This window comes from Carcharodon carcharias, chromosome 5 (assembly GCF_017639515.1).
Source record: "Carcharodon carcharias isolate sCarCar2 chromosome 5, sCarCar2.pri, whole genome shotgun sequence".
Taxonomy (NCBI): Eukaryota; Metazoa; Chordata; class Chondrichthyes; order Lamniformes; family Lamnidae; genus Carcharodon; species Carcharodon carcharias.
Genome location: NC_054471.1, coordinates 104,259,185 through 104,284,449, shown reverse-complemented (window position 1 = coordinate 104,284,449; position 25,265 = coordinate 104,259,185). Strand labels below are relative to the sequence as shown.

The 25,265-nt window shown below is 43.1% G+C and overlaps 1 protein-coding gene across 1 annotated transcript; it reads left to right on the top strand.

Moving 5' to 3' along the window:
• Positions 1-7,488: 7,488 nt before the first annotated feature.
• LOC121278159 (60S ribosomal protein L11-like) lies at positions 7,489-21,214 on the top strand. The gene is made up of 6 exons (XM_041188294.1): positions 7,489-7,572; positions 11,174-11,318; positions 12,512-12,618; positions 17,903-18,034; positions 19,641-19,751; positions 21,139-21,214. The coding sequence occupies exons 1-6, from the start codon at positions 7,567-7,569 to the stop codon at positions 21,166-21,168; spliced, it is 531 nt and encodes a 176-aa protein (XP_041044228.1). The 5' UTR covers positions 7,489-7,566; the 3' UTR covers positions 21,169-21,214.
• The last annotated feature ends 4,051 nt before the right edge of the window (positions 21,215-25,265 follow it).

The window sequence follows — 25,265 nt, the reverse complement described above, 5'->3', positions numbered from 1 at the left end:
CCTGTAGTTTGTGTTGGGCTTCACTGGAACATTGCAGCAGGCCAAGGATGGACATGCAGGCATGAGAGCAAGATTGTGTCTTGAAATGGCAAGCGACAGGAACTTCTTGGTCATGCTTGCGGACTAAATGAAGGTGTTCTGCAAAGCGGCCACCAAGTCTGCGTTTAGTCTCCCCAGTGTAATGGAGACTGCATTGGGAGCAGCAGATACTTTCCAGGGCTGTAACAGTATCTTTTACCAATACCACCACTTCACCATCTTTCACTGTCATTGTGGAGAAAATCAGATAGAAACCTCTGGAGTTTACACATGCACAGGTAAATGCAGAAATCCAGGGTTTGCTTTTCAAATTTCCCTGCTCCTCCAACAGCCAAGCTGTACCAGTACCTCACCGAAGTTTCTATATTTTCCCAATAGTTACCTATGAAACACTCCAGAAAAATTACAGCTGGTGCCTTCAGATATGTTACTTTGTAATGGTGTGGTGAGTCATAATTACTGCCAAACAACCTCTCTGGCCTTGAAAATTTAATTTTATAAGTGTGGAGTCTCAGTTATTCAGAATTTATTTAGTGCTGGAGATCCACACTTTCAATTATTGCTAATCTCATCCTTTTACTTGCCTTATGAAATTAGTATCTGTGTGAGATATATTTAGCACTTATTTACACATACGTATAATCACACAAATACACACACAAACACTTCTTCAGAAGTAGATTAAATAATGTACAGTATATAAATGTTAGTGACTCATTGGCCTGGGAGGACTAAGTTGTCTTCTGCTAAAGGACTGGGATTGTCTGCCTGTGGGAGGTATGAGGTTGTCTGTCTGAAGGATGGCTGGGTTGACTCTCTGCTGGAGGACTGGGATTGACTGCCTACTGCAGACCTTGGAGGACTATGTTGTCTGTCAGCTATTCCCAAAATGTTAAAGCATAAGAAATAGGAGCAGGAGTAGGTTACTCAGACCTTCAAAACTCCATCATTCAATATTTTTCTACATCTACTCCATTTCCCTGCATTATCCCCAAATCCCTTGATCCCCTACTTCTTCTTCTTCTCTTGACATCTCCCATTTTAATTGGGGTTGCCACATCTGCCTCTATTCCCTCCTTTAAAGGAAGTGGCTGCAGAGATAGGGGAGGCATTGATCAAAATATTCCAGAACTCACTGGATTCCGGGAGAGTCCCAGCAGACTGGAAATCCACCAATGTGATGCCCATGTTCAAGAAGAGAGAGAGACAAAAAGCAGAAACTATAGGCCAGTCAGCCTAACATCTGTTGCTGGGAAAATGCTAGAGTCCATTATTAAAGAAGAAATAGCAGGACATTTAGAAAAGCTTAACACAATCAAACAGAGTCAACATGGTTTTATGAATTAGAAATCATGTTTGACAAATTTGCTAGAGTTCTTTGAGGATATAACAAGCAGAGTTGATAAAGGGGGAGCGGTAGATGCAGTATATTTGGATTTTCAGAAGGCATTCGATAAGGTGCCACATACAAAGTTATTGCACAAGATAGGAGCTCACAGTATTGGGGGTAATGTATTAGTATGGGTTGAGGATTGGTTAACACACAGAAGATAGTCAGGATTAACTTGTCCCTTTCAGGTTGGAAAGACGTAACTAGTGGAGTGCCGCAAGGACCAGTCCAAGGGCCTCAATTATTTACTATCTATATTAATGACTTGCGGGGGGAGGGGGGGCAGAGTGTTATGTATCCAAATTTGCTGACAATACAAAAATAGGTGGGAGGGAATGTTGTGATGAGGACATAAGAAATCTGCAAGGGGATATAGGCAGGTTAAGTGATTGGCAAAAATTTGGCAGATGGAGTTTAATGTAGGAAAGTGTGAGGTCATGCACTTTGGTAGGGAGAATTAAAAGGCAGACTATTATTTAAATGGAGAGAGATCCCAAAAAAGTGCAGCACAGAGGGATCTGGGTGTTCTTGTGTATGAAACACAAAAAGCATGCAGATGCAGCAAGTAATTAAGAAGGCAAATTGAATTTTGGCTTGTATTTCTAGGGTGTTGGACTTTAAAAAGAGGGGAGTCTTGTTACAACTGTACAGGGTATTGGTGAGGCTGCACCTGGAGTATTGTGTACGGTTTTGGTCCCCATATTATAAGAAAGGATATACTGGCATTGAAGGCATTTCAAAAGAGATTCACTAGGCTGATTCCTGGGATGAAGAGGTTAACTTATCAACAACAGCTAAACAGGTTGGGCCTTTATTCATTAGAGTTTATAAGAATGAGGGGTGATCTTATTGAAAAAACAAGCTTCTGAGGGGGCTTGACAGGGTAGATCTTGAGGAGATGCTTCCATTTGTGAGCTTGCGCACGAGCAGGGGAGAGAACTCATCATGAGTGAGTCACAGCCAGAGTGTGTGTGGGTATTAGCAATTTGGTGCACAGTGGGAATTGAACTGGTAAGTCTTTCTCTTTATTTTCTCTTTAATTTTTGTAAGTTCAGTAATCTAGTTAAAAGGTTGGTAAGGTAGCTGACTCAGCCGACTGTGTGACAGTTAACTGTCAATCACCTGAAGCATGATTAGAGCCTGAATAGGTGTTGATTACTATTTGAAGCTTAACTAGTGTGAGTCATCTCAGCTCATTTTATTTTAATATATTTGGATTGGCCGTTTTATTTTAATATAAGTCATCTCAGCTCACCTCAGCTCTATTTAAGAAAGGGACTATTAGAAGCACATGATCAGTGAGTTTGTAACTCTTTTGAGTTAAAACCAATAAAACCAAATTAACAAAATTGGGATAAATCAGGCACAGCCCCTAATTTAGGTCAGCTGTAAAACCAAGAACAAAGTTTAAAGGAAACTTACAACTTTAAATCAAAATGTGATAAAAGGGGTCAATAAAGCACCCCAGTCCCCGCGGTGCCCACCGGACACGGAAGGCCTCCAGAGTGCCAGCAGACACCGCGTGCTCCCTCTCCAGGGACATCCGGCCGCGAACGTAGCCGCGGAAGAGGGACAAACAATCGGGCGGGACTCCCCCATTGATCGCCCGCTGCCTGGACCTGTTAATGGCCAACTTGGCCAGGCCCAGGAGCAGGTTCACGAGGAGGTCCTCCTCCTTCCCAACCCCCTTCCGCAGCGGGTGTCCATAGATCAGGAGCGTGGGGCTGAAGTGCAAACAAAACATCAATAAAAGGTTTTTCAAATAACTAAAAATCAGTGAGTTGTACACGAGCAGGGGAAAGACCTCATCGTGAGTGAGACACAGCCAGATTGAGTGTGGGTATTAGCAATTTAGTGCACAGTGAGAATTTGTTGCAGAGGGGAAGAGGTGCTTTTTTGCATTTTTTCTTTGCTACTCAACTTCTTAAATCTTCAGAGAGTGGTCTTGCCCTGCTGCTGCAGTAGAGGCTACAAAGGAGAGAAATGACTGGTAAGTAATGGGTAAGTCGGCTAAGTATTTACTACTTTTATCGCTTATAGCTTAAGGTCTTTTTTTGTGGTTTATAGCTTGTATATTCTGTAATAACTAGGATCAGGAAAGAAGGGCCCTAGAGTAAGTGATTTAAAAGGTTTAATTTAAAGGGATAAGTCATGGCTGGAGAGCTCAAAGCCATGGTGTGCTCCTCGTGCTCCATGTGAGAAGCCGGGAACATTTCCAGTGCCTGGAACCAGCATGTGTGCATGAGATGTGTCCAGCTGCAGCTCCTGGAAGCTTGAGTTTCAGAGCTAGAACAGCATCGAATGAAGCTTTGTGGTAGAGTTTAGGAATAAAAAAGGGGCAGCCACATTGTTAGGTGTTTATTATAGACCCCCAGATAGTAAGCGGGAAATTGAGGAACAAATATGTGCACAATTTGCGGGGGTGTGTAAAAACAATAAAAATAGGGTAATTATATTAGGTGATTTCAACTTTCCCAACATTAATTGGGATAGACATAGTGTTAAGGGCTTGGATGGAGTGGTTTTCTTGAAATGTGTACAGGAGAACTTTTTAGGTCAATATGTAGAAGGTCCAACAAGGGATGGCACAATGCTGGACCTAATTCTGGGGAATGAAGCCGGACAGATGGCTGAGGTGGTGGTGGGGGAGCAATTTAGAGATAGCGACCACAACATGGTACAATTTAAGTTTGTTATGGACAAAGAAATAGACAAGTTGCAAAAAATGTTTTCAATTCGGGGAGAGCGGATTTTGGTAAAATAAGACAGGATCTGTCCAAGGTAGACTGGGAACAGCTACTTGTGAGGAAATCTACAGAAGAACAGTGGGGGTGCTCAAAAAGGAAATGGGGAAGTACAGGCTCAACATGTTCCCTCTAGGATGATAGGAAGGAGAAACAAGCCCAGAGAATCATGGAAGACTAGAGATATTCAGGATACAATGAGAAGGAAAAGAGAGGCTTTTAGCAGATACAAGAGGAGCAAATCAGCAAAGCCATTAGTGGAGTACAGAAAGTGCAGTGTGGAGCTTAAGAAAGCAATTAGGAAAGCAAAAAGGGGACATGAGAAAGCTCTGGCTGGTAAAAATAGGGAAAATCCCAAGCTATTCTATAAGTATATCAATGGGAAGAGGATAACCAGGGAAAGAGTAGGGCCCATTATGGACCAAGGGGACAATCTATGGGTGGAGCCAGAAGACATCGGTGGAGTGTTGATCGAATACTTCACATCCGTCTTCACCCAAGAGAATGAGGATGTAGGCATGGAACTTGGGGAGAGAGACTGCGAGGTTGAGGAAATTGATTTAGGGGGTGACAAGGTATTGAAGGTGTTGGCAGGCTCAAAAGTGGACAAATCTCCAGGTCTGGATGATTTGTGTCCCAGACTGCTGAGGGAGGCAAGGGAGGAGATCGCAGGGGCTTTGTCCCAAATTTTTAATTCCTCTGTGGCCACGGGGGAGGTGCCAGAGGACTGGAGAATAGCTAATGTGGTTCCCCTATTTAAGAAGGGTTGTAGAGCTAAACCTGGGAACTACAGACCAGTGAGTCTCACATCAGTGGTAGGGAAACTATTGGAGAAAATTCTGAAGGAGAGAATCTATCTCCACTTGGAGAGGCAAGGTTTGATCAGGGATAGTCATCATGACTTTGTCAGAGGGGGATCATGCCTAACAAATTTGATTGAATTTTTTGAGGAGATGACCAGGTGTGTAGATGAGGGCAGTGCAGTTGATGTAGTTCATATGGATTTCAGCAAAGCCTTTGACAAGGTCCCACATGGGAGACTTATAAAGAAGGGAAATGCACATGGGGTACAGGGTAATTTGATAAGGTGGGTTCAAAATTAGCTTAGTTGTAGGAGACAGAGGGTAATGCCAGAAGGATGCTTTAGTGACTGGAAGCCGATGTCCAGTGGCATACCACAGGGATCTGTGCTGGGTCCCCTATTATTAGTTATTGATATAAGCGACACAGATGACTATGTGCAGGGTAGGATTAGTAAGTTTGCGGATGACACAAAGATTGGCCAGGTGGTTAACAGTGAGGTTGAGTGTCTTGGGCTACAGGAATGTATAGGCAGGATGGTTAAATGGGCAGATAAGTGGCAGATGGAATTTAACCATGAAAAGTGTGAGGTCATACACTTTGGAAGGAGTAATTTGACAAGGAAATATTCAATGAATGGCCTGACACTAGGAAGTTCTGAGGAACAAGGGACCTTGGCGTGTGTGTCCATAGATCAGTGAAAGCGGAGGGGCATGTTAGTGGGGGTGGTGAAAAAGGCATCTGGGACACTTGCCTTTATCAATTGAGGCATAGATTACAAAAGTAGGGAGGTCCTGTTAGAGTTGTATAGAACCTTGGTGAGGCCACAGCTGGAGTACTGTGTGCAGTTCTGGTCACCACATTATAGGAAGGATGAGATTGCACTGGAGAGGGTGCAGAGGAGACTCACCAGGATGTTGCCTGGGATTAAACATTTAAGTTATGAAGAGAGGTTGGATAGACTTGCGTTGTTTTGTTGGAGCAAAGAAGACTGAGGGGCGACCTGATCAAGGTGTACAAGATTGAGGGGCATGGACAGGGCGGATAGAGAGCAGCTGTTCCTTTTAGTTGAAGGGTCAGTCACAAGAGCACACAAGTGCAAGGTGAGGGGCAGGAGGTTTAGGGGAGATCTGAGGAAAAACCTTTTTACCCAGAAAGCAGTGACGGTCTGGAATGTGCTGCCTGGAAGGGTGGTGGAGGCGGGTTGCCTCACATCCTTTGGATGAGCACTTGGCATGTCATAACATTCAAAGCTATGGGCCAAGTGCTGATAAATGGGATTAGGTAGGTAGGTCAGCTGTTTCTCACATGCCGGTGCAGAGTCGACGGGCCGAAGAGCCTCCTCTCCACTGTGTGATTCTGTGATTTTGTAATTAGTGGGGGAATCTTAAACTAGGGGACATAGTTAAAGAATAAGGGGACACACATTTAAAACTGAGATACAAAGGAATTTCTTCTCTCTGAGGGTAGTTAATGTCTGAAATCTGCACTCCAGAGAGTTGTGGAGGCTAGATCACTGAAAGTATTTAAAGAAGAGGTAGATAGATTTTTGAAATGTGGGGGAGTTGAGGGCTATAATGGGCTGGCACAAAAGAGGAGTTGAGGCCTGAGGCAGAGCAGCCATGATCTTATTGAATGGTGGGGCAGGCTTGAGAGGCTGAATGACCTACTCCTACTCCGATTTCTTATGTTCATATGTCAGTCACCCATTCCTCTTTCACTCCCAGTGCGTTTAAGTCTCATGCAACTGCATCTTTCCATCTGGTCTTAGGCCTTCCTTTTCTTCTTCCTGATAGTCTCATCTCCGTTGAACACCTCAGCATATTTCCTCCCTCTATCCTCAACAGATGACTGTACCATTTCATTCTCCTCTCAGGTACTTTCTTTGATGTTTCCACAATCTTCATTGACCCCCTGATGTACTGGTTCCTGATCTTGTCCTTTCTTGTTACTCTACAGACCCATCACACAATCCACGTCTCATTAGTCTCCAGCTGCTGTTCCTGTCTTCTTGATGTTGCCCAAGTTTCTACACCATATAACAAAGCCGGTCTCACAAATGTCTTCTAGTTTCTTCCTTTCAATTTCAGTGATGCTTTTCAATCACATAACACACCACTACACTTCTTCCAAATACACCGACCGGAGTTAATCTGCTGCTTAATTTCCAGGCTGGGCAGTTATTGCTGGAAGGACTGGGCTGTCTGTGCTGGGAGGGCTGGATTGACAGGACTGGGCTGGGAGGGCTGTGCTGACAGTGTGCCGTCGCCGGGGGCGAGTCCTCTCGGTTCCGGGGGCGGGATCTCTAACGGCGGTGGGCGCATCTTGGAGCGGCGGTGGGCGGGTCTTTGGAGGCGGTGGGCGGGTCTTTGGAGGCGGTGGGCGGGATCCCTAACGGCCGTGGGCAGATGCTCACACTGCGGCGTGCGCGTCTTGGATTGGCGGTGGGCGGATCTATTCGAACTGTAGGCGGGGTCTGTAACGGCGGCGAGCAGGTTTAATAAGGCGGTAGGTGTGGTCTATTATGGCGGTGGGTGGGGTTTGCTTTTCCCTATATTCTGTTCGGTCTTTCGCTGTCGAGCTGCTGTGGGGATGGCGGTGAGTTTGATGCTGATGGAAGTGATGAAACTGAATCCAGCGCCATCGGTCACTATAATGGTTGACTGTGTGTGAGCATTGGGCAGAGGTGACAGGGAGCGGGCTTGGGGTTTCAGCCTGCTGTGTATTATCTGCGACAGCCGTGATATGTGAGATTTATCGGCGACCCAAAGTGGAGCAGGCCCGAGGCCTCATCTGCCACCCCACTCAGCACAAACTGGGCATGGGGATGGACAAGACCGAGGCCTGTGTTAGCTCACAGAACCGGCTAACACATTGCTTGCCAGGGTGTCTTATTCTCCTTTTTAATTTTAACCTGAAACTTGTTGCTGACGCTTGAATTTCGGTGTAGGAATGATGTTAATCAGGAAGTAAATACAGGGATTCGGAGGCAGCCAGTTTAAAGCAGTCGCTTCGAACTTTATTTTAGAATTAATGTTTGAAATTGTGCTGAGGAATTGAGTCTATTTGTTGAATGATACAGTTGCTAAAATAGAGGTCGCCGTCGGCTGGTAGATGTGATTTGACTGGAGATTTTCGGCGGTTTTTAAAGATATAGTATTAATAACTTGGGATGGAGGGAAAATTTAAAAAAGTTAGGAACTTACATTTATGTGGCACCTTTCATGACCTCTGGATGTCCCACAGTGCTCACCAGCCAATTAAGTACTCCTGAAGTAATTATTGTTGTAGATAATGTAGCAACCAGTTTGTGCACAGCAAGCTCCCACGAACAGCAACATGATGGTGGCCAGATAATCTGTTTTAGTGATGTTGGCTGAAAGATAGATCCTGATCAGAAAACTGTTCCCATTTGGTTGGCATGCTGTGTGATCTTTTACTGTGCCTGAACTGTGAATGGGTTATATTTAATCAGAAGGATGTCATGGTCAACAGTGCAGAACTTCATGTTAATCTGTTATTTCCTCCAGTTTCTGAAGTGGGATTTCAACCCACGATCTACTGAAAGAAAGTCTGGGCAAAGCTGACCCCTAACCTGCAGCCTTCCACTCCACGCACTATTCCTGAACCCTGAATACAGCCTGTTGATATTCGTTGTCCCTGGTTTGACTGGGAATTGCTGCCACCCTCGGAACTGTACCATAGTCAACAAGGCTGATCTTCAACTTCAGCAGGGGCAGAAAACATCACAGAAAGAAACATGTAATGGGCAGTTGACCTGCTCCCACTAGTTTGCTACCACTTCAAAGTTGAAAATTAAGCTCAGGAAAAATTACATTCTAGAGAGGCATAGAAGTTTGATCACTAGCAGTAAAATTGTGGTATTAGTAAAGGATTTGTGCTCAGGTAGCTCCATTGAGTACCTTTGGCTTACAAAAGTACAAATGTTTTGAAACAAAAACAAAAATACCTGGAAAAACTCAGGTCTAGCAGCATCTACAGAGAGGAGCACAGTTAACGCTTCGAGTCCGAATAACCCTTCAACAGAAGGGTTGGCTGAGTTTTTCCAGGTATTTTTGTTTTGGATTTCCAGCATCCGCAGTTTTTGCTTTTATCACAAATGTTTTGAACCCTGATTTTTCAGTACCAGTTAGCCAGTACTGCTTACCTCCATGTGGTTTATTAAGCTTTCTCATATAATTTTCATCATTAAGACGAGAGCACTGCGGAGCAACACCCAGACCACAGCAAACCTGAATAGAAAACATTTTAACGTTGGCTGTGTTACTTACACTCTCTCTGGTATTTCACGGCTTAAGCATGTAACCTTTCAATGCTGAGGAAGTGCTGAATTGTAGAAAATGTCATTTTTTTGGATGCAGTATCAAACTGAAGCCCAGTCTTGCTCTGATTGCTCATATGGATATTGAAGGTTCCACAACAATTTGGACAAGATCAGGGTGTTCTGACATTCTGGCTAACATTTGTCAACTGGTTAATTTGTCATTCATCCTATTAATGTCACTGGAATCCTGCTGTGCCTGCTACTTTAACCTTCAAAACTACAATGATTGCATTTCAAAGTAGTTTGAGATGTTGGCAAGATGGGCTAAGGCGCTATATAAATGAGCTTTTTTGATATGTGCTGTGATTGAGCCCATATAGATTATTTTTAAATACAGTATTCGAGAACTAAATTCACTGCAATGAAACGTTACTGGTAATTAAGAAATTCTCTTGCAAGCAAAATAATCAAAAGCAAAATTAATTTTCATATCCAGTGTTTAGCCCACTGCTAAAATAAAAGGAGCACATTTTATCATCACTTATAAAATATTCACTGGAGCATTCCAAAGGAAACTTTGCTATCTTTGTCAAACCTTTCTTTGTGAACATTCATATTCTCTCTGCTGGCGAATGGCGTAGTGTCTCTTGCCATCTTATAGATTGTCTTAAGTGACATGCCAGATGTTTTCAGTCATATTACACTGGACCAAGTAGTAAATTACAGTCTCCTTTTCATCAAGTTTGGCTTTGACAATGTCAGTGATTGAAAAAGCTTGATGAATCAAATAACAAAGAAATATTTCCCCAAGACCTGTTCTTGCATCTTGCGTTGTTGCATTAAATGGAGACATTTAGGAAATTTTATTCTGTTGCACAGTCAAGGTTTCTTATATTCTAAATTAATTAATCTGCTCTTCCTCAAGAGTGAAAACTCTCTGACTACGCTTATGAAAACGTCAAAGACCCCTATTAGGTCACCCCTCTCTTTTCAAAAGAAAAGAGACCTGACTATAATCTCACAATTGTGGTATCATCCTTATAAGCCTTTCTTTTTAACCTTCTCAGTTACAATTAGTATAACTGTTTTAAATTCTATCCCTCTAGAAATAATTCTTGGTGCTTGGTTTGTTTTAGTTATGGCATTATTGACCGGTGTTAGAACTAGTGATTTGTTGTATTTATGTTCCCAGATCCCTTGCTCCTGTATCCCATTATCTTCTCTTTTCCAAGTAATATATGCTGATTTTAAAAAAAAATCAAAATGTAATACTTCAGTTATCAATGTTGAAATTCACGTGACCATTATATGCCTATTCTGCAAGTTCATTAGAGTTGTCTTTTAATTCATTACAGTCCTCAGTGTTGACTGTCCCTCCCAATTTGGTGTTGTCTGCAAATTTAGGAATTGTTAGTGATTTCAAAGTCTAAATCACTAATATAAATTGTGAACAACAGTGGTTCCAGTACAAAAACAGAATTACCTGGAAAAACTCAGCAGGTCTGGCAGCATCGGCGGAGAAGAAAAGAGTTGACGTTTCGAGTCCTCATGACCCTTCGACTCAAGTTCTGTCGAAGGGTCATGAGGACTCGAAACGTCAACTCTTTTCTTCTCCGCCGATGCTGCCAGACCTGCTGAGTTTTTCCAGGTAATTCTGTTTTTGTTTTGGATTTCCAGCATCCGCAGTTTTTTTGTTTTTATCTCAGTGGTTCCAGTTCCTGATTCTTGTGGGACCCTATTTTCTAGAGTGGCTCTGCCACTCTGAATAGCTGGAATGTCTTGCGGATGCAGTTGCAAGTCCTTTACTTTGACCGAGTCCTCAGTTAGAATAGCTTGTTTGTGGGGCTGAAATGGTGCTTGGTGTAACAGACATTGTCATATGTGACTCGTGATGTTTTTATTGGTTTATTTCAGGGTGAAAAGAAGGAAAATCCTATGCGTGAGCTCCGCATTAGGAAGCTATGCCTGAATATCTGTGTAGGTGAAAGTGGTGACAGACTCACCAGAGCTGCTAAAGTGCTGGAGCAACTCACTGGCCAGACCCCAGTGTTTTCTAAAGGTTAGTACTCACTTTCACTACTCCCATCAGGACATCAGCCGGAATGTTTTGAACAAAATAAGACAGTAGCTTTGAACCTGGTTCTAGGTTAAAATGCAACTTGTACAGGATAAAATACTGTGATGTTATTCACAGCTATTGAGTGGAATGAGTTTACAGCAGTGACACCACATTTCACAACAGGATGGGCCCATTGTGACAGTCCGATTAAGGGCCATATTATGGCTCCTGGATATTAGAAAATTGACACTGGTACACTTGGGTATGCCTCTGAAGACTGGGTTTAAGGTATGTGTTAAGTGATGTATTTTGGAAAGAAGTACGAGGAGAGGCAATATAAATTAAATAGTACAATTTTAAAATCATGTTCAGGGACAGATATGTGAGTGTTAATACAGAAATCTTGCAGGACAATTTGTTAAAACTATTAAAGCGTACGAGATTTTTTCCCCTTCATTTGATCTTTGGATGTGAGCATCACTGGCAAGGCCAGCGATTGTTGCCCATCCCTAAATGCCCTTGAACTGAGTGACTTGTTGGTCATTTTAGAGGACAGTTAAGGGTCAACCACATTGCTGTGGGTCTGGAGTCACATGTAGGCCAGACTAGGTAAGGATAGTGGATTTCTCCCCTTAATGGGGATTAATGAACCAGGGTGGGTTTTATAACAATTGATAGTTTCGTGGTCACCATTGCTGAGACTAGCTTTGGTCTAGCTAGTGGTCACCATTGCTGAGACTAGGATTTGAACCCATGCTTGCAAAGTGTAGCCTGGGCCTCTGGATTACTAGTCTAGCGACATTACCACTCTGCCGCCATTTTCCCTGGGATTTTTAATGCTAAATCTTTGCCAATTTCTAGTAGGTCTTAGCTAGAGAAATGTGTCCAATTCTGGTACACACAATGGACCAAATGGCTTTCTGCATTAAAATATTCTATGATCCAACCTTAAATTCAATTAAATCATTCATTTAATCAATCTTTAAGTCTAAATGTTCAATTCTTTTCCAATGTACTTCAGGTTCATTAGTTAATGAATGGTTCAGTAGACTGCTTCTTTTATACACCTTGGCTTTTAGGGTGCTTTGGTTAAGAATATTGAATCTGTCGTCCTTGTTCTGGATTGAGCAGGTGTTCAGCATTTTGAGAGTGTAATGGCAGCAAATATCCAAACTTGCTTATTTCTCCAACAGCTCGCTATACTGTGCGATCATTTGGGATTCGAAGAAATGAGAAGATTGCTGTTCATTGCACAATCCGTGGAGCCAAAGCTGAGGAAATTTTAGAGAAGGGTCTAAAGGTGAGTTGTTTATAGATTGATGATTTGCACTTTTGATGGATTTGATGACCAAGTTCAGCTGCCTGGGGGAGTAGAAAGAGGGAGAAGCAAAGACAGCAAGTAAAACAACTATACTTGCTGTTGAGAGAGACTGGTGATTCATCATGACATTCTTATCTTGTAATAGTTTTAATAAGCTTTGAGCATTTGTCAGTTGGAGGCATATCAGGTTGATGCGGGTTGGCTGACACACTGTGACTTCACCTTTGGGGATCAAATTTGAATCCAGCCCAAAGAGACCAACATAACACTTCACTATGGAAGTAATTTTTTTATTATGGGATGCAGGCGTTACTGGCTAGACCAGCATTTATTGCCCATCCCTAATTGCCCTTGAAAAGGTGGTGGTGAGCCACCTTCTTGAACAGGAATGGTGTGTGGCTTTGAGGGAACTCAAAGGTGGTGGTGTTCCCATGCATCTCCTGCCCTTGACCTAGGTGGTAGAGGTCACAGGTTTGGAAGGTGCTGTTGAAGAAGCCTTGGTAAGTTGCTGCAATTCATCTTGTAGATGTTACACACTGTCAGTGGTGGAAGGAGTGGATTTTGAGGGTGGTGGATGGGGTGCCAATCAAGTGGGTTGATTTGTCTGTATGTTATCAAGCTGCACCCATCCAGGCAAGTGGAGAGTAATCCATCACATTCTTGACTTGTGCCTTGTAGATGGTGGACTGACTTTAGGGAGCCAGAAGATGAGTTGCTCTTTTCTTTTAATGCATTTACAGAATGTGGGCATCACTGGCTAGGCCAGCATTTATTGCCCATCTGTAATTGCCCTTGAGAAGGTGATGGTGAGCTGCCTTCTTGAACCGTTACAGTCCATGTGATGTAGGTACACCTACAGTGCTGTTAGGGAGGGAGTTCCAGGATTTTGATCCAGTGACTGTCAGGGAATGGTGATATATTTCCAAGTCAGGATGGTGAGTGACTTGGAGGGGAGCTTCCAGGTGGTGGTATTCCCATCTGTCTGCTGCCCTTGTCCTTCTGGATGGTAGTGGTTGTGGGTTTGGAAGGTGCTGCCTAAGGAAAACAAATTTGACTAAGATTGAAGAACAGAAGTGAATTTAGAACATCTGAACTCCAAAGGGCTGTTCTACATGTAATATAAATCTAATAAGCAGAGAACTAAAGAAGTAATAGCCGGGGGAGGTGGGGCCTGTACAAGTTGGATGGGCTACATCTGAACAGGAGCATCCTCATGGGGAGGTTTGCTAATGCTGTTGGGGTGGATTTAAACTAAATTGGCAGGTGGGGATGGGATCCTGAAAAGTAATTTAATGGGGAGTGAAGCTGAGATGGAATTAGAAGTTAAGCTGTAGTAAATGAGTCTGGAGAGCAGAGGAAACATCGGCTAAATAAGAAAAAAGTGAGTTTAGCAAGGCTAAGTGGAATATATTTTAATGCAAGGAGTCTGAGGAATAAGACTGACAAGCTGAGGGTACAAGCACGTGGGAGTATGATATCATAGCTATGATTTGTCTGTATGTTGGGGCAGGGGGGGGTCGCAATATTGATCAAGGAATCAATTATAGCAGAGAGGAGGATGATATCTTGGAAGGATCATCAAATGAGGCCATGGGGTAGAAAGCAAAAAACACAAGGGGCAAAACATTGTTGGGTGTGTACTTCCGGCCCCAAACAGGGAGAGATACGGGGTTAAATATGTAATCACATTTAATTTGATTATTCTTAAGAATAATAAGGCAGTAATAGGGGATTTTAACTATTCAAATATTAACTGGGACAGTTTTAATGTGCAAGGTAGGGAGGGAGTAAAATTCTAAGTTGCATCCAAGAGAACTTTTTTAGCCAGTACGTAGAAAGCCCAACAAGGGAGGGAGAAGTTTTGGACCTAATATTCGGAAGTGAGCCCAGGCAGGTGGGAGGTGTATCAGAAGGGGGAGCATTTTGGAGATAGTGACCATAACTCAGTTACATTTAAGATAGCTATGGAAAACGATAAGGTTGGGCCAGGGATAAAAGTTCTAAACTGGGGAACGACTAATTTTACTAAGATGAGATACAATTTGGCCCAAGTGGACTGGGAGCAGCTATTTGCAGATAAAACTCTCAGAGCAGTGGGAGGTATTCAAGGAGGTAATAGAGTACAGGGCAAATATATTTGTGTAAAGACAAAGGGAGGGGGAACCAAGTCTGGAGAACCCTGGATATCAAGGAACATAAAGGGACACAAAAGAGATACTTATGGCAGATGCCATGGGCTCAATATGGCAGAGCCCCTAGAGGAGTATAAACAGTACGGGGGGAACTTAAAAAGGAAATTAGGAAAGCTAATAAAGTGCGTGAGAAAGCATTGGAAAGCAAAGAATAAAGGAAAGCCCGAAGGTTTTTTTTAAATATATAGAGAGCAAGAGAATAACTAAGGAAAGAGTAGGGCCAAATTAGGAACCATGGAGGTAATCTGTACGTGGATCCGGAAGACATGGGTATAGTCCTCAATGAATACTTTGCATTGGTCTCCACAACAGAAAAGAGACGATGCAGGTATAGACATCAGTGTGGAGGGCCGTGAAATATTAGAGAAAATTAACATAGAGAGAGGAGGTACTAGGGGGTTTAGCGGCCTTAAAATTGGATAAATCCACAGGCTCAGATGAGTTGTATCCCAGGCTGTTGAGGGAGGCAAGAGAAGAGATATGAGGGGCCCTGGCAGTAATTTTCAGATCTGCTCTGGCCACAGAGGTGCCAGAGGACTAGGGGACTGCTAACATTGTCCCATTATTAAATAAGGGAGGAAGGGATAAACCAGGAAATTACTGGCCAGTCAGTCTAACCTTGGTGGTGGGGAAGTTACTAGAAAGAATTCTGAGGGACAGAATATATCTGCACTTGGAGAGACACGGATTAATCAGGGATAGGAACCATGGATTTGTTAAGGGCAGATCATGTTTGACAAATTTGATTGAATTTTTTTGAGGAGCTAACCAGGAGTGTCGTTGAGGGTAATGCATTTGATGTGGTCTTTACATGGAATTTAGCAAGGCTTTTGATAAGGACCCTCGTGGCAGACTGTTCAAGAAAATAAGAGCCCATGGGATCCAAGGCAAAGTGGCACGTTGGATCTGAAATTGGCAGAGAGGCAGGAAGCAGAGGGTAATGGTAGAGTGATGTTCCTGTGACTGGAAGTATGTTTCCCGTGGGGTTTTGTCCTGGGGCCCTTGCTGTTTGTGTACATAAATGATTTGGACTTAAAAGTCGGGGGTATGATTAAGAGGTTTGCGGATAACACGAGAATTGGTAGGGTGGTAAATAGTGAGGAGGAAAGCAGTAAACTGTAGGAGGATATCAGTGGACTGGTCAGGTGGGCAGAGCAGTGGCAAATGGAAATCAACCTAGAAAAGTGTCTGGTAATGCATTTGGGGAGGACTAACAAGGCAAGGGATTACACTATGAAGGGTCACACCCTGGAAAATACTGAAGATCAGAGGGAGCTTGGTGTGCATGTCCACAGATCCCTTAGGGTAGCAGGGCAGGTAGATAAAGTGATTAAGAAGGCATATGGAATGCTTGCTTTTTTTAGCCGCGACATAGAATACTTGGGGGAGGTTATGCTGGAACTGTAAAATGCTGGTTAGGCCACAACTGGAGTACTGCATGCAGTTTTGGTGGTCACATTGGAAGGATGTGATTGAACTGGAGAGGGTGCAGAGGAGATTTACGAGGATGCTACCTGGGCTGGAGGGTCTGAGCTATGAGGAAAGATTGGATAGGCTGGAGTTGTTTTCCTTGGAGGAGTGAAAGTTGAGAGTGATAGAGGTGTATAAGATTTTGAGGGGCATAGATAGGGTGGATAGGAACGCACTTTTTCCATTAGTGAAGAGGTCAATAACCATAGATTTAAGGTAAGAGGTAGAAGACTCAGAGGGGAGTTGAGGAATCTTTTCACCCAGAGGGTAGTGGGAGTCTGGAACTCACTGCCTGAAAGGATGGTTGAGTCAGAAACTCTTGTAACATTTTAAGTAGTATTTAGATATTCACTTGCATTGCCATAGCCTCCAGGGCTATAGGCCAAGCGCTGGAAAATGGGATTAGTGTGGTCAGATTTTCATTGACCGGTGCAGACACAGTGGGCCGAATGGTTGCCTCCTGTGCTGTAAATGTCTGAGCCTTGGTGAGTTTCTGCAGTGCATCTTGTAGATGGTACACACTGCTGCTTCTGTTCGTTGGTGGTAGAGGGAGTGAATGTTTGGAAGGGGTTCCGATCAAATGGGCTGCTTTTTCCTGGATGGTGTCGAGTTTCTTGAGTGTTGTTGCCACAGAATTCCCAGCCTCTGTTCTGCTCTTGTAGGCAGAGTATTTATATGGCTGGTCTAGTTCAATTTCTGGTCAATGGTAACCTGCAGCAGGGAATTCAGTGATGTTAATGCCATTGGATGTCAAAGGGAGGTGGCTAGATTCTCTCTTGTTGGAGATGGTCATTGCCTGGCATTTGTGTGGCACGAATGTTACTTGCCACTTGTCAGCCCAATACTGAATATTGTCCAGGTCTTAATTTTGTGTGTGATTAATAAGCAATCTCTGAGGGAATAAAGAATATTTGGTGTGGGAGAATAGAAAATGACACAATAAGAGATTCCTAATCTGGAGTTTGTGTTGTGAAGCTATTCAGACAGAATATTCAGCATTTTTCCTGTCTTGTTACCCCCCCCACCCCCCCAGTTTTCACTTCCACTGATGCACAGTTGCATTGGGGCCATCGTCTTTGTGTGGAATGCCTTGATAGCGAGTATAAGTAGGCTGTTTGGTTCTGTGAGGCATCATACATGTCCTGTCCTGCCCCCAACTACTGTTCACACACTTTCACTTGTTTATCCAGTTATCTCTCAGCTGGAATCAAGAACAGACATCCTGGCTGATTTGACTGCTCCATCTTCCCCCGTCACCCAAGAAATCAAGGCTAATGGTGGTGTTCCCCAGCCACCCCAGCTGAGAAGAACCAACTTAAGTTCAGCTCAGAGGTCATATCTGGGATCTAGCATGTATTTGTGGTTTAGTATTCTATTGGGCAGTATGTTTATCTGCTGAGCTTTTGGGTAGGGGTATGTAAATGTAAAAAGGTATGTAAATTGCTACTGGTCAAGTAAAAATGAGCTGTGAGCATTTGATGTTGACACTGGGTGGAGGAGAAGTTAAAAGGGTGGCCCATCCCCTTGTACCAAAGTTTCTCACCTCGGATTCATTAAAATGTTATGTCAGATCTATATAAATGTAACAACTTTTTGTGCAGGTTCGGGAATATGAACTGAGGAAGAGCAACTTCTGTAACACTGGGAACTTTGGCTTTGGGATCCAGGAACACATTGACCTGGGCATCAAATATGATCCTAGTATTGGAATTTATGGCCTGGATTTCTATGTGGTGAGTGACTGCTGAGATTTGTATATGTTACAATCCTCATAGAGACCAATAGCTTTAAAAAAGAAATGTAATGCTGTTGACTGTAGTATCTAACACAACTGAAAATCTCACTTTGCAGGTATACTTTACACTGTCCCTCAAGTAGTCATTTGATTTTCCTATATACAGTCCAAAGTGATTCCTATCTCTTGAGGGTTTACTTCCGTTCTTTTCCTTTCCCGGCCTGGTAAACTTTGATCCCAGAACTGTCTTTCATGATGAGGGTTTTCCTGGCGATTCTCCCTCTTACACAAGCTAGATAGATCTTCTGCCTCATTTCAAATCCTCATGAATTTAGTCTTTTCGATCTAAGCGCGAGCTTCAACCCGCATCCCTGTGCAGTGAAACAGAGACATTCGGCCTCCAGCTGTTGGATCCTGGTAGACTGCAAGTTTCAGGGATGTCTTAGAAACCCTCCCTCTCTCAAAGCCCATCTGCATGGCAACATCAGCCACATAAGCCTCATTTATTAGAATTGCTGATAACTATCGCTGGGGCCTAAACTCTTTTTTAGCTTTGAATTAAATGGATAGTTTAAAGCATTACTGTTTACAACCTGACACTCCACTTCCTCACCATTCTTGGAACTTTGAAGACTGTCACTCTAACCACTGTAAACACAGATGCTGTTGTCATCATCTCCATCTTCACCTTACACCTTCTTTCCAGCAAAACAATTTGGGCCTTCCTTTAATCGTTAACAGCCCCCTCACCCAGGCCAGTTGCCAGGCAGACTTCAGAACAGGTCATATGACCCCCTTCAGATTATCAGCTCCCCAGTAAAGCATACTGCACATTTGAATGGTAATTGAGGAACAATGGTATAGCTTGCTGACTCTCCCAGGTCCTGACTGTAATACAGTACTCAAGCAAAGCCACATCATCATTTACAGCCATGTTCCTTCAACAAATTGTTTCTGAGCAATTCTAAATACAAACAAGTCTGCAATATTTTCTATTGTGCCAGGATATTGTCATGACTTATTCTTTAGTGATGCAGTAGACCAAAGTTAGAAATAGAGTACTGCTCTGACTGGCACTGAACTCTATTAGAATTTGTAAATCATTATGGTAGGCAACAGAAGATGTTTGCAGCCATACCAAAAATAGAATGATATATTTGTGGTTCCAAGATTGGTATGTATTGTAGAGAACCTTTTGAGCTGTATGAATGAACTAGGGCAAATTACTGGCTGTTAAAGGTTTGTATCTAGCAGATAACAATGGGAGTAGTCTAAGATGATGAATTTGAGTATCACAGTGAAGACCTTTGACATAGTACAAAAGGAGCTGTTCAGGGCAAATTGACAATTATTGCTAACTGCAACTCAGCATTGTACTAATGTAAAACATTTGCTTTATACTTCTTCACTGGTGAATGTCTTTTCAAATATATATTATAGTTATCATTTCCAAGATGGAAATGTTATCTCAAGTTCATGGAAGTTTGTTTTGTGTAACCCTGAAGCCAGTCTATATTTTGGGAATGGAACAGGTTTTTTGCCCTGTTGAATTCTTGCCCAGTAATGTTTCTGTTTTATGATTTTGTTTTGTTTGTAATTCACAGGTGATGGGGCGGCCTGGTTTCAGCATTTCTGATAAAAAGGTGAAAAGGGGACGCATTGGGTCAAAACACAAAATTTCCAAGGAGGAATCAATGAGGTGGTTTCAGCAGAAAGTAAGCAGTGTCTCAGATTTTGCTGTCTCTTGTTTCTTCCCCTTTGTCCAAACTGGCTTTGAGATCTGAACATATGTTGAAGGGAAAATACAAGCCATGAATTTATAGCTGGGTCCTGAACACTTGTGTGCCATCTCGGTCTCCATCTTCACCTATGTTTGAAATGAAAATTTAAAACTTTTAGACCACCAATTGCTGATCAAAATTGCTGTGACTTTTCAGGTTAGCATTCCATTCTCCCTTTTTTCCCCTGACCCACAAATGGTGGATCAACTAAAAGATTGTTTATTAAATGGTAGTTGTGATCTAGGATATAACTGCTGGGGTTAAATTTTAAGCAATTACGGTTTTATCTCTTTTGGGGGAAAAGAAACAGCTCTGCTCATCTGATAAGATCCTATTGGGATCTTTGTTTTAAAACTAAATTGTTCCTCAGTTTGAATTTCAGAATTACCTATGTGAACAATTGTGGGTGTCATGTCTAGGTGGTACCGTGCATTGTTTCTCCAGCAGTGTCATTAAGATTTGTTATTTGTGGCTGTAGTTGCGATCAGATGTCACAAATGATTTGTATGTGGCAGATTGTCAATTGATCACTCCTCCCCTATTAATCCAAAAGACCACATTGACCTTTTTGCAATCTGGCTGGCAGTCAAGTGTTAAAGCTTCAGATAGCACTGACCAAAAAACAGTAGCCAGAGATGGGAGGCATAAATGATGCAGAATGTTCAGTTATTTTTTTAAAAATTAAACTAATCTGGGACAAAAATTTATATGTAGACTATAGTAAATTGGTAATGAGCTATTTTTTTTCTCAACAGCTACCTGTGGATTAAACTATTAATCAAATACCTTTTTTTAAAAAAAAAATTATTCATCTATTTTATCCCCCTAATGTCTCACCTGCATGGGTGCTGGGTGGCTGTCCTACTCCAATTCACTTGCTTAACTGATTTTGACACGAGTGTCAGCCATTTTTCCTCTTTGTCTGAGATTGGGAACTCAGTTGGCATTACTCCACACAATTAAATTAGCCTGCATATAACTTTACCATCTCTTGGGGTGTCCCTTGTATTGAATGATATTTGGGGTTCTGGTGCTGTACATGAAAACTGTGATACAATATACTGTAAAAGTCCTTGTAACTTAAAATGCAGTTTCTGAAATAGAGGATACGCCTCTTTCAAACTCCTGTCTTGTAATCGATTCCATAAGCTTCAACATTATGGATAGCACTTTGGATCTGAGCCAGAGATTTGGGAGCAGTTAGGTGAGGATTAATATTTTGAGGATACACTTGAACCAACTTAACTAATCAGTTAAACTGTAAACATACTGCTGACTTGGTGCAATCTTTGGTTGATGTTTTGTTTCCTTTTTTTTCTAGTATGATGGTATTCTCCTGCCTGGAAAGTAATTTGAAGAGCAAACGAAACATGTAATAAAAGCTATTTGTAACAGTACTATTGATGTCAAAGAGTTTATTTTAAAAACTTTGTGGTAATGCTTCAATGGTTTAAAACTGCTGAGTGATAACACCTTGATATTTTACTAAGTTAAAGACATTACATAAAAACATGTTGACAGTAGTATTCTTGAACTGGAGAATCCTTTGTTAACTAAGCATTCTGGTTATTTGTGCAGTCCATTTGATAGCTGGCAAGATAAAGGTCCAGATGGTCCACATTCCAGATAGTCGGAGCCAGATGATACCCCCCCCGCCTGTTTGCCACAGGTGCTCTATGGGACCCCTTAGAAATCCCAATGCAGTGACTCTGGGAATTGCTTGGGAAGTCTGAACTTCTGATAGGCAATTTCCCTGCTCCCCAGAAGTAGAAAAATCCTAATCTAACTCCTGGTTAACTATACAACATACCCCTTGATCACTCACACTGACGCCACTCAAATACCCCTTGACACCATGACACAACCTCAGCACCCAAATCCCCTCCCTAACCTGACCTCACCACCCTACCCAGCTGCCATCCTATCCCCTCACCTACCCTACAACTTGCCTTCTCTCCGTAGCTTTTCAAAGAAGCTATGGGATATTTAAACTCTTTCACCTACCAGAATTCAGCAGTTAGTGCAATAAAAAGTGGGGTGTACCTGTTATCTTTTCCCCGACGACCCAGCACTATGAAGAAGCAGCTCCATTTCAGGGACACTCCGCATTTCTCCTTAATCCCCACCTATCGCTGACCTTTCCAGTTTTACCTGCTTCCCCCACCTCCCCCCTAAACCGTATACATTTCATCTCACTGCTACTCCTCTTTAGCTCTGAAGAGGAGTCATACATACTTGAAACGTTGACTTTGTTCCTCCCTCCACAGACGCTGTCAGACCTGAGTTTTTCCAGCATTTTCTGATTTTATTTCCAATTTTCTCCATAAAAGAATCTAACCACCTTTCCTTGATGTTGAATGACATTCTCATCACTTAATTCCTCACCAGATTACCATTGACCAGAAGCTTAAGATGGCTAGCCATATAAATACTAAGGCTACAAGAACAGGTTGGAGGCTGGGAAACCTGCGAAAAGTAACTCACTTCCTGACTCCAAAGCCTTGTACCTCATCTTCAAGGTACAAGTCAGGAGCGTGGAAGCCTCTCCACTTGCCTGAATGAGTGCAGCTCCAACAACTCAAGAAGCTTGACACCACTATGATCGGCACCCCATTTACTACTCTAAACGTTCACTTCCTTCAACACCAGCACATCCTGATTGCACTGTATACCATTTACAAGGTGAACTATAACAACTTGTGCGCCTCTGACAGCACCTTCCAAATCCCTAACATAGGAGTAGGTCATTTGGTCCTAGATCATGGCTAACTTACCTCAATGCCATCTTCCCACACTATCCTGGTATCCTTGATGATATTGTTATCTAGAATCCATTGAGTATGTTCAAGCAGAGGTCAGTGACTGAGCTTCCACAGCCCTCTGAGGTAGTGAATTCCAAAGATTCGCCACCCTCTGGAGAAATTACTCCACCTCATTCCTAAATGGCCTACCTCTTATTCTGAGACTGTGTGCCCTGGTTCTAGACCCACTAACCAGAGAAACATTCTTCCTGTATCCACCCTGACCAGCCCTGTAAGAATTTTGAACACTTCAATGAAATCACCTCATTCTTCTAAACTGTAGAAAATACAGGCTCCGTCTTTCCTCTTGGGCAATCTTGCCATCCCAGGGATTAGTCTGGTGAACCTTTGTTGCACTCCCTCTATCGCAATATATCTTTCAACAGATAGAGACCAAAACTGCGTACAGTATTCCAGGTGGGGTCTCAACGAAGCTCTATACGACTGCAACAAGACCACCTTATTCCTATAGTCAAACCCCCTTGCGATAAAGATGAATAAACTATTTGCCTTCCTAATTGCTTGCTGCATCTGCATACTAACTTTCAGTAACGTATGAACAAGAACATCCAGACCCCTTTGGATATCTACAGTTCCCAATCTCTCAATTTAAGAAATTACGCTGCATTTTTGTTTTCCCTTCCAAAGTGGATAACTTTACATTTTTCTACATTATATTCTATCTGCCATGTTCTTGCCCATTCATTTGGTCTGTCTAAATTTCCTTGAAGCCTCTTTGCATCCTCCTCACAACTTTCATTCCCACCCTTGTCATCAAACTTGGAAACATCACATTCGGTCCCCACATTAAATCAGTGGTACAGATTTTGAATAGCTGGGGCCCAAGCACTGATCCTTGCGGTACCCCGCTAGTCACAGCCTGCCAATGTGAGAATGATCTGTTTATCCCTACTCTGTTTTCTGTCTGTTAACCAGTCCTCGATCCAGACCAGTATATAACTCCCGATCCCATGTGCTCTAATTTTGCTTACTAACCTGTGTGGGATCTTATCAAAAGCCTTCTGAAAATCCACATAAACCACATTCACTGGTTCTACCTTATCTATCCTGCTAGTAACATCCTCAAAACTCAACAGGTTTGTCAAACATGATAACAAAACAAAAACAGAATTACCTGGAAAGACTCAGCAGGTCTGGCAGCATCGGCGGAGAAGAAAAGAGTTGACGTTTCGAGTCCTCATGACCCTTCGACAGAACTTGAGTTCGAGTCCAGGAAAGAGCTGAAATATAAGCTGGTTTAAGGTGTGTGTGTGTGGGGGACGGAGAGATAGAGAGACAGAGAGGTGGAGGGGGGGGTGTGGTTGTAGGGACAAACAAGCAGTGATAGAAGCAGATCATCAAAAGATGTCAACGACAATAGAACACATAGGTGTTAAAGTTAAAGTTGGTGATATTATCTAAACGAATGTGCTAATTAAGAATGGATGGTAGGACACTCAAGGTATAGCTCTAGTGGGGTTTTTTTTATAATGGGAAAAGGAAAATCTTTTAATTTATTGGAAAAAAAAAGGAAGGGGGAAACAGAAAGGGGGTGGGGATGGGGGAGGGAGCTCATGACCTAAAGTTGTTGAATTCAATATTCAGTCCGGAAGGCTGTAAAGTCCCTAGTCGGAAGATGAGGTGTTGTTCCTCCAGTTTGCGTTGGGCTTCACTGGAACAATGCAGCAAGCCAAGGACAGACATGTGGGCAAGAGAGCAGGGTGGAGTGTTAAAATGGCAAGCGACAGGGAGGTTTGGGTCATTCTTGCGGACAGACCGCAGGTGTTCTGCAAAGCGGTCGCCCAGTTTATGTTTGGTCTCTCCAATGTAGAGGAGACCACATCGGGAGCAACGAATGCAGTAGACTAAGTTGGGGGAAATGCAAGTGAAATGCTGCTTCACTTGAAAGGAGTGTTTGGGTCCTTGGACGGTGAGGAGAGAGGAAGTGAAGGGGCAGGTGTTGCATCTTTTGCGTGGGCATGGGGTTGTGCCATAGGAGGGGGTTGAGGAGTAGGGGGTGATGGAGGAGTGGACCAGGGTGTCCCGGAGGGAGCGATCCCTACGGAATGCCGATAAGGGGGGTGAAGGGAAGATGTGTTTGGTGGTGGCATCATGCTGGAGTTGGCGGAAATGGCGGAGGATGATCCTTTGAATGCGGAGGCTGGTGGGATGATAAGTGAGGACAAGGGGGACCCTATCATGTTTCTGGGAGGGAGGAGAAGGCGTGAGGGCGGATGCGCGGGAGATGGGCCGGACACGGTTGAGGGCCCTGTCAACGACCGTGGGTAGAAAACCTCGGTTAAGGAAGAAGGAGGACATGTCAGAGGAACTGTTTTTGAATGTAGCATCATCGGAACAGATGCGACGGAGGCGAAGGAACTGAGAGAATGGGATGGAGTCCTTACAGGAAGCGGGGTGTGAGGAGCTGTAGTCGAGATAGCTGTGGGAGTCGGTGGGTTTGTAATGGATATTGGTGGACAGTCTATCACCAGAGATTGAGACAGAGAGGTCAAGGAAGGGAAGGGAAGTGTCATAGATGGACCACGTGAAAATGATGGAGGGGTGGAGATTGGAAGCAAAATTAATAAATTTTTCCAAGTCCTGACGAGAGCATGAAGCGGCACCGAAGTAATCATCGATGTACCGG